The sequence below is a fragment of the Montipora foliosa genome, chromosome 6 (genome assembly GCF_036669935.1).
Source record: "Montipora foliosa isolate CH-2021 chromosome 6, ASM3666993v2, whole genome shotgun sequence".
Classification (NCBI taxonomy): domain Eukaryota; kingdom Metazoa; phylum Cnidaria; class Anthozoa; order Scleractinia; family Acroporidae; genus Montipora; species Montipora foliosa.
In genome coordinates, this window is record NC_090874.1 from 41,769,043 (window position 1) to 41,779,042 (window position 10,000).

Genomic DNA, 10,000 nt, shown 5'->3' on the forward strand with positions numbered 1-10,000 from the left:
GATCCGGCTTTTGCCATATGGAAATTAAGCCTTGGGCGTTAGAAGCTTTTTTTAATATTTCAAGCGAATAGAGTATACAACTCAACAGCATGATGAAAGCTTATGGAAAATGACATAGAAAATCCGACTACAATGACGGTAGCTTTGGATTTTGCCGCGTGCATTACCATGTACCCATGGTATGCCGCATGTACCTGCTACAGGTAAATTTGAAATTCAGGTTGAAATGATTTCAATCTAGGTAAATTTAATTTTAACTTGGGTTGAAATTGAAAGTACGAAAAATGAACAAAAATTTCATAAATAGTTCGCAAGTACGTGTATATTGGTAAGTAAATCGGTGCTGGAAGGAAGGGAATATGGTTAATGTACGTTTTTCATGAGTCAGTCTGTAATAACGCCTTTAATTGGTTGTTATTAAGTCTAAGCACTGATTTTAAATGGTTAGCATTAAGGTTGGGGTTAGGCATACTGTGCCTGATAACCAATTCTGCTTTTCTTTCTTAGGGCTTTTTAGAAGGCCATTGTTCATTGATGAATCTCCTTTAGAGGGCAGGGGGAAACAATATTAAATTATCTTCTAAGGAATAAAAGAACCGAAACGTACGTGATTTATTGTTGATTTTTAATTTGCTTAGTTATTTGCTCTATCGTTTAATTTGCTTATATGGAATCCGCAATGATCAAAAGCAAGTAAAAACAAAACTTTAAAAAGTCAGGAAAAAGGGTTTTGTAATCTATTGATCAGAAGCCATTTTGTAGGCTTTTGTAAGTGTTATTTCTTTTGAATTTTAATTCTTTTTTTAAATTTTGCTGAGTCTGTTTGTAGTGATAAATCCAAATTTTGTGATTATTTTGACAAAGCCCCCTCCAAGTTATACACTTTTGACAACTAGCACATTTGGATGACGGGGCGTTTCCATTTCCGTTTTATTAATTTTCAGCGCTATATAATCCTGAAGTTTGAACCTCTTTTTTTTCTTCTTCCCTTTCTGGTGTATGATAACTGCAAAAGGTAGACTGCTGGCTCCCTACAAATAGCGCTGATAAGCAGTATTTAAGGCTAAGCACCCATTTCAAATAGTGCTTATAAACAGTATTTAAGTCTCAGGACCCATTTTTGAGCGGTTAGCTTTCAATAACTGTGATTTAGAGTTAGTCTGCAAGTGTCAGACACTGCTCTCCTTCAATGTCAGGTTCATCCACTCTTTCAAATTATTAACCATTCCCCTGCTCTGTATTTGATGTAGCTGTGACTTGTCCACTCATTTGTGCAGCACTTCATACAGCATTTTGGCAATTGTTCTGTGAATGGTTGTGTTTTTTTTTTTACAAGCGGTTTCTCCAAGATGACGACACCAGTGGTCCGAAGACAAGTTATTTTCTTTGATTGAACTGCAAAGTTTATCTTTTGTAGTTCTATTTTCCCATGCCACCATCTTTTTTTTCACAAAGGGAACGCTGTGTTTGCGGCGAAAATCGGTTTGTTGTATCATGACTAGCAATGATGCCTTGTTCCTGGTGTATTTTGCATAGCGACGTAAATAAACTCAATTAGCACAATATTTGACTATTTCTCCTTCAGAATCAAGATCCCAGCTCTTTCAAACAGTTTTTGTTTCCGTTGCACTGGAGAATCAGAGCGTTTTCATTCTTCTTCAAATACATTTTGCCACCCTTTAACTTGTTCACGAAGTTCCATCGGCCGCCTTTTAGCTTTGTGGATGAGCTCAAATTTTTCTAAGTCTTATTTTATGTCATTTACGCATGTGCGAAATGGTGTTTGTCGTAAAGGCTTGGAAATAGCTTAAACTCATTGGTAGAAAAAACATTTAGACGACTTCAGTTGCTGATTCGATGGCTTAACGGTTCATACGAAGGAGAAGAAATCTCGGATGTCCAGTGGTGCGAGGGTTCGAATCCTTGGAGCGGTATGGAATGATGGTAGTAAGTAAGGGCCGTAAGGGGGAAGGTAAGAGGGAGATAGTTAGTGGAGGAAGGACGGAAGGTAAGGAAAAGGTGGAGAAAGCTGTTTTCCTTTTCATCCCCCCTTAAAAATCCAGGCCCCATTTTTTTAATTACATCCCCAAAAAAGGAGAAAACCCTTTTTTTAGACAGTTCATAATAACCTAGGTTGAAAAAATTTGACCTAGGTTGAAAAAAATCAACCTTGGTTGAAATTAAATGAACCTGAATTTTATTTCAACTTGTAACATACCCATTGCGTACCTATTTTTTTTTTTTTTTTGTGATGTTTCCTAGTTACAATGCTTTTTTAAACATCATTTTGCGTACGATAAAAGACCTAAGACAGATTGAGGAAACTAGGGGTTCATTAAAGGGAACCTCCATCTCCACTAATTATTCCTTGAGTCAAACCTTTCCCGAGTAAGTTTATTTTTAGGAACAGCTTTTTGCCACGAAAAGTATCATACTTCCCTTGACGCTGTGATAGCTTTGTTTTGATTGGCTTTTACAACAGTGGGCGTCCTATAAAGAAATCTACTTGGGAAAGGTCTGCCTCCCAGGCCAAGTATGGAAGATAAAGGCACCATTAATGAGCTCCTGCTGGAGAAATCCAGTCACTAATTTGCACAAAGTACAGCCAGTAAGAACTCTGTGGAGATACTAAATTTAAACTTAGTGGAAACGATCAAAGTATAATTTATTATGGTAAAGTCAGTTCATTAGGTGTGTATATACATTTACATCTTCTTGTACATATTTCAGTCTTCATTGTATTTTTTTTCAGTGAAAGTTCCAAATCGCAAACGCAAGAGAATAGAAGCCGCCCCAAATCTCGTTCCCAGGGTCTCTTGTCTTCTCAACGACAATGGAGACCCTGGGAACGAGGTTGAAGCAGCCACGCTCCTTTAAACCGTGATAATGGCGGTTTTTTGCCTGACACCTAATAGACCATTTTCGAATTCTCATGGCTGGACTGGCTCTAGCATGAAATGGAGGCTAATGCATGCAAATTAGTTTGTGTGTGAAAGCACTCAGAAGCACTCAGAAGCACTCAGCACTCAGAAGATGAAGTAGGACAAAATAAAAAACAAAAATCTGCACACCAGTTACTTAGATGTTTAAAAGCGACGAAATCTTCTAAAATCGCACCCCACGGAGCAGTACGTGTTCCTAGTAGGGCCGTACGGCTTTTTCCGGCCCTAGGGCCCGTTTCTCGAAAGTCCCGGTAATTACCGGGCCCGTTAACTTACCGGGACCGTTACCGGGAAACTTTATCCGGACCGAAAGAGTGTTTCTCGAAGCACCCGTAAACTTTCCCGGTACTTATCGGGGCCGATAAAATAACCGGGAGATACCAGGCTCTTGCATGCACTTCACGCTCGTCATGGCACTAGATCCGTAGAGCTTGTAGCATACAGTTTCCCAACCGAGCGCTGTGATGTAAACAAAGGTGGCGTTTGACGCAATCGATGACCTTCCATCGTTCCTTTTACACCTTCTAGCAGTGAAGGCGACTTTTTAAACCTCATTGGCGGGCCAAATTTTGCAAAGGGTGTTTAGATGGCTCCAAAGCTCCCGTAAGTTACCGGGCAAGTTATCGGGAAAAATAACGGGATCGAAAGTAACAGGAGATTCGAGAAACATCCGAAAACTTATCGGGCACGGCATTCCCTCATACTGGAATTTTCCCAATAGTTTTGCAATGAAAGCGCGCGCTGGACCTTACGGGCCATATGATAATACATCTTATTAAAAACTGGATCATTGGATAATACAAATTGTGCGATACGAATTATATTGGATACACTTGCCGCCATCTCCATCAACGCGTAGAGGAACATAAACATTCCTTAATTAAGAACTTTAAAGTCCTAAAGAAATGCCGTAGCAAACTCGATTGTTTGATCTATGAAATGCTGTGGATTAAGAAAAAAGGACCGAAACTGAACACGCAAACGGATTCCATTCGCGCAAAACTTTTTACCTGAATGCTTTCATGCCAATTTATTTTCTCACTTTCTAAATCTATAAATATGCCTTTCTGTTATTTCTAATTTATTCATTTGACAATGATGACATGAAGTCGTCGAAACGTCATGTTATTTTACTATCGTTAATTTTCTTGCTTAATAATCCGGAGCATCAAAAAAGTTAAATATCGCTGTTATTACATTAATTAAAATGAACGGGTGCGGTTGAATGCGAAAGTCTTGTTTTCTTTGCCGTTTGCATTTTCCACCGTTTCGCAGCGTGTTGAGTTCTGATGTGCTGATATTCATTGGCCCAAAGTTTCAACCAATCAGTGCAAAACCGAAACCAACCGCGGCTTCTTCGAACTTGTTTTCCCGCGTTCATCGCCCGATGCAAGCATGCATTTGCTTTGCATGCGTTACAATTGGCTTTTTTGACGTGACAAGGGTCTGCTGTTAGTTCTCGGTCACGTAATGTTACTTAGACTTAGTTTGACTGAAGCATATATTTGTGGATAAAAGAAACCTGTAAATGTTTTTTTTTTTAACTCTCCATTCTACGCGTTGCCATATGTATCCCCTGGCTGAAACTCAGTCTCTGGGGAAACCTCACTTTTATTACAAACTAAGAACTTCTTAAACTCCTTCCGGTATTCCTCGTTCGTTGACCAATAAATCAATGGATTTATGCAAGAATGAAACAGCAACAGAGCATTAAAACCTTTGTGAATAGGGCTTCCGATCTTGGTAATGCCAAACGGGCTGAGGAGATAAATGGTTTGCGCGGGAAAACCACAAATAGTCAAAGCAGCCGCAGTTATAGCGCACATTCGCAGAAGCAATCTCTGTCGTCTCCTTTTATTGGCGGCCTCTTGGGTTTGCCCTGGGAAAGACGGGAAATGTAGAGTGATATGGGCAAATGTAAACCAAGTTATGAAACAAGGGATGTAAAATGCCACCAAAGAATAAACAAGTACAAAAGCTTGAGTGCCATGCTTTCCGTAAGGAGCTTTCTTGGAATCGCACTTGTTTCCAATGACACTGCTTTCAAAGAACTTATTCATCGATAAAATGCAAGTCACAATGAACATCAGTATGACGTAGATGACGATACGTTTCCGGCTAAACTTGTTTTTATACTGCATTGGCTTCAGTACGCAATACCAACGTTCAATAGCGAGGCACGCTGCCAGAAGAAGAGACACTTTTCCCATTAGGAATAGAAGATAGCGGTTTGCTAACAGACGGCAGAAAATGTCGCCGCGTAATCCTGAAGGGACTGGGTAATACGACTGTGGAATAACGTACCCTGGAGTAGCCACGAGGAAGACCCCTGAAAAATGAATGACATGCACCAATCACAACCGGACGTGTAAGCTTGGAGTTTACAAAAGTGTTAAGAGGAGGCCATCATTTTGGTGTTATAGCCTTTACCATGTCATCGGCAATAGTAGCTGGGTACTTCTAGAGATAATGATCCAGTTAGGCAACAAAAAGCTTTTTCTATAAGTCAAAGCTTTTCCAGTTTCCTCTTTGGAGCGGGAAGGATCCATGTATGTAAGGCGTCGTAAATCAGCCTTATAACGTTAAGATAATTAAGTCTAAATTCTAAGAGGCATGCAATAAGGTTAGATTAAAGTTAGATTTGGGTCGGTTTTGTATGTTATTTATAGTAAGGCTTGCTTATTCCCATAAGTTCTCATGCTGAAAGTGTGCAAAAAGGAGCGAACCACAGCAAGCCATTTTCATGAAGTCTATGAAGCAGATATGTTCAAAGATGCTCCTAATTAGATACACATAGATTTCAATAAGCGTCACAAAGTGTCCCCTTGCCATTCTCCCCAACTTCAACTTCACTCGTGTCTCGGAATACAGACAATTAACGACAAAGTGTCCCCCAAATTATGTCATATATAGAGCTATATATTTAGCCATTAATTCTGCCTGGCCGCCTCACATACGGTTTACACTCCGCTTGAGTGTGGGTAACTGTTAATATTTTTTGCTAAGTAGGTTTGGGCAGACACTCTCTTTTTATTATCGCCTGCATTGACGATGTTGAGTTGGAGAGTGGAATAAGGGGACACTCGGTGAAGTTTATTACAACTGGGAAAATGGAAACCCATTATTCCCATCGCATGGGATGATTCTGTAGGATTTAAGAATATATATACATATATATATATATATATATATATAATATATATATATATATATATGCTGATGTCCGATCTCACCCATAAATCCCTTGCTTGTAAAGCGCATTTGAATATATTAGTAGAAAATGCGCTATATAAATTCACCACCATTGCCATTAAGAAAGATTAAGAAAAAAAGCAGTATGATTGATCCTTATCGTAAAACCATAATATACAGATTTAGCCAAACGTAAAAAGCGGAGCTCCAGTGTTGTTTATTCTTACAATAAGTTAACGTGGATTGAGCCTGCGATCCAGTCGAAAACCAGTACCTGGTCAGCGGTCAACGTTTTTTAAAAAGCCGAGTCCGATGAGCTCTATACTTGAGCCTGCGATATGGTCGCATGATACTGGTCAGCGGATACCTTGTTCTGGCAGGTGTCAGTTAACGATAACATGTATGTCCAATATCAAAAATTTTCCCGCCAAAACACGTGGGTTGCACCACAGAGACATGGAGGGTTGGACTTACGGACCGTAGTACGCGTACGGCACCATATTTTCTTACCAAGGGTCCAAGGGTGCTCTGCGCGCGCGGAGCTCCGCTAAAATGATTTTATCCTAGCTTATTTCTCTCTTTTAGATACTTGCTGAATAACAGAAGCCAACAGGCAAGAAATAAGCTGAAATCAAATGGGTAAAGGGCTTTAGTTTCTAAAGAAACCGTGGTGCTGCGTAGGTGGGGAAGTGCATGAAACAAAGAACATTATGTGTTTATAAACGAAGTTGATATGGTAAATTGACCACCGTAAAGAAACCCGAGAGCTGTCATCTTCGTCACAGTGAAAATCCCAATTCGCTCTGACGAAGGGCTAACGCGCAAAACGTCAGCTTTTGAATCTTAATGGTGGTCAATTTACTGTTTCAAGCCAGTTGATAAACCCACTTCTATGAAATGTAACTCTGGCAAGGACCACACAAAATGCCTTAAGGCGGGGGTACACCTGAAAGCTGTTTTCACGCCGCTTAAAATCGGTTTCATGGAAATATCTCGTTCGCGTTTCAAGCAATACAAAAACCTTATGCTCATAACACAAATAAATGTTTTGGAGTGTTTTGTAATTTTTTTTGCGATTTTTCGGTATATTTGGGAGGAGATAGCTTTTCTCAAAAGAGTAGTAAAATTTGGAGAAATAAGAAATAGTTCAGATTTGATGTAGTTTAAAAATTAGAATTTGAAGTTAAAAATTGATATATGGACACCCAAACAGTCCCCTACTAACCTGGTGTGCTCTTGGGTTGGGGGCAACTGTCTGTTGGTGTTCCAAAAATATTTTCTTTCTTTTATTCCTTCTTTAAACCGCTTAAAATGCCATTCAAATTCATGTTTACTCCCACTTTAAGTGCACCGTATCTGGAATAAAAGGGGCATCTTAATTGAACTTGACCAGTAGCCCTCTCCTGATTGATGTGTTAACTGCAGGATCATAGTAACAGTCTTGAAGACTTAGGGGATAGCAATAATGTGCTGTAAAGCGTATTTAATTACATTTCAAATATGACGAGGAAAATTCCTTATTGAAAACTCACCAGTCAGCATATCTGCTACTGCTAAGCTAAACAGCACAATATTGTGTGGTTTCTTCAGCAAAGACCGTTTGGTGACAAGCACGACACAGAAAAATAGGTTGCTCAAAAAGGAGACTGCTGCCATCAAACCGAACAACACGTGAAGGCCTATCTCGAGATCCTTGTTGGACGTAGGTTTGGAATCGTACGTCAGAGTTGGGTTACTGTTGTTCCTTTCCATGACTGCAAATAAGAGGGTTTTTTTTACTTTCAGCTGGTGCTGTTAGTTTTCGTAGCTGCTTTGAGTTTGTTTACTTCTCTATTCTACAACGGAGCTTTTCTCTGAGTGCTCCATCTCTCCTGTATTCAAAATGTATATTTTAATTTGCTTCGGTGCAAGATCCATTTTTACTAGCTATAGTCACTGGAAAACGACAGGGGTGTATAATATTATACAGTTCCGAGTGCTTTCGCATCACGGCGACAAATCGTTCTCCGAGCTAGAATCGTTCAGAGCAAATAAGCCATTGTTTGACCTTTAGTCAATTTTCACCAATTGCTCAGCTGCAAGGCCTCAGAACAAAGTAACTGGAACTCTGCTGCCAAAAATTTCATTTTTCTAATGTACCGTATTTATTCGATTAAGCGCCCAGGGCCCGGTTGTTCGAAAGCGGATTAACTTAATCCAGGATTAGCGTAAACCTTTGTTTCATGTTTTCAACTTTTTGGTGAAAGTTTCTTTTGCTTTTTTCTGTTGTTCAGGATTGACTTCTTCTAATGTAAAGTTTTGCCGAGTATCAGCGTTGAACAGCATTTGGGAGTAGAGAGATAAACTCCTTGGTTAATTTTTAATCCGGGATTAGTGTTAATCGGCTTTTGAACAACCGGGCCCAGGGCGCTTATTTAATTTTTGAACTTTCAGGGTGGGCCCTCATTCGAAGTGGGCGCTTATTCGAGGCTGGGCGCTTATTAAATTTTCACCATTTTCAGTAAGTAAAAAGTTTATTTTGTAACAAAACATGAAAAAATATTAAAGCATATAAATTGTAACTGTTCATTGTTCGGTTTAACTATGCTCAGAACTAACAACTCATTGTTCGGTCTTCGCAGAAGTCTCTTTAGCTATCATAATTCTCAATTAGCTTCAATGTCATTGCCGGTCACTCAGCTCAATAAGTTAACTTTCTGGCGCTGCCTCTTCGACATCGACAGCGTAACGTCAGCAAATGGGTCAGTCGCGCGAGAAGCTGTTAGGGCTTGCTGGATGGATGCCAGGCGATATTGTCCTTGGGAGTGGGCGATTATTCGAGGCTGGGCGCTTATTAACTTTTTCTACCTTCAGAGTGGGCGCTTATTCGAGGTTGGCGCTTATTCGAGGTTGGGTGCTTAATCGAATAAATACGGTACTTTTCATATCAAATCTGAGTGGCTAAGAATCTCCAAAGCAACCAACTGATTTCTAGAGAATTTGTTGGATCACGCACACTGTAGTACTGGATAGGGGCGCCAAGGGGCTCTTTAGGGTTTCTCTGAGTAATGTGTAATGAAACAGTTATTTGATCCCCCCTCTCCCCCGATTTTTCTTGGAAGATCGAAGAAGACTCTACTTGCAGGGTACATTATTACAATCTAAAGTTAAAATTGGACTGGATACTAGTACCAGACCTCGCGTGGTCAAAGCTTGTACTCGTCTAAAGCTCTCTAATGACATTACTGTTTTCACAGAGCGTGTGGCATAATTTTTGAGATACTTTGTGCTTGTACTTTACAGGACAGCTGGTCTTAGGGGTATGTATCGCTTCTTTCCACTGTTCATGTATATCAGTGTCTTTCATAAATATGATCTACATAAGATACGATACTTAAAGAGATTTAATTACAGAGGTAAAGCCCAATCAATCTTTTACATTATTCGAACTTACGGCTCCGGGTTCTAGCTATACCACAGAGGATAGACCACGACACCGCGAACTCCATGCCCTATATGCTTTGGCAATAGTATGTGTAAATACTTGATGGGCGATCAGTATCCATTATATGATAAAAGGTGTTTAAAAAACGTTGAAACTGATCTAGATAAAAATTATTAAAAACTGAATTTTCGACTGCAACTGCGGTCTTCATCAGACTAGAGTCTTCATCATGTGTGTTATTTTATTTATATTCGAACCGCAGTGTTATGAACATTGAGGGTTGTGAGACGGGGCGTATGGTTTATCGTCTTTATCCGAGAAGACTAGAAAGTCCAACCATTTGCAAACGTCTCCTCCGTTGTTGAAAGACCTCGAGGGTTGGTCCGGCCGGAGATTTTTGATCCTGCGACCTCCTGCCCAGTAGCCCGATGTTCGACCAACT

General features: G+C 39.9%; 1 protein-coding gene across 2 annotated transcripts in view; it reads right to left on the reverse strand.

Annotated features, from left to right (window-relative positions):
- Positions 1-1,801: 1,801 nt before the first annotated feature.
- LOC138007389 (5-hydroxytryptamine receptor 4-like) overlaps positions 1,802-10,000 on the reverse strand; it is a 17,239-nt gene continuing 9,040 nt past the window's right edge. For both annotated transcript variants that reach the window (XM_068854259.1, XM_068854258.1), the window contains exons 2-3: positions 7,667-7,888; positions 1,802-5,271 (exon numbers count right to left, since the gene is read on the reverse strand). In XM_068854259.1, the coding sequence (XP_068710360.1) occupies positions 4,496-5,271; positions 7,667-7,886 (996 nt within the window). In that variant the 5' untranslated portion in view covers positions 7,887-7,888 and the 3' untranslated portion in view covers positions 1,802-4,495. The remainder of the gene's footprint in view (positions 5,272-7,666; positions 7,889-10,000) is intronic.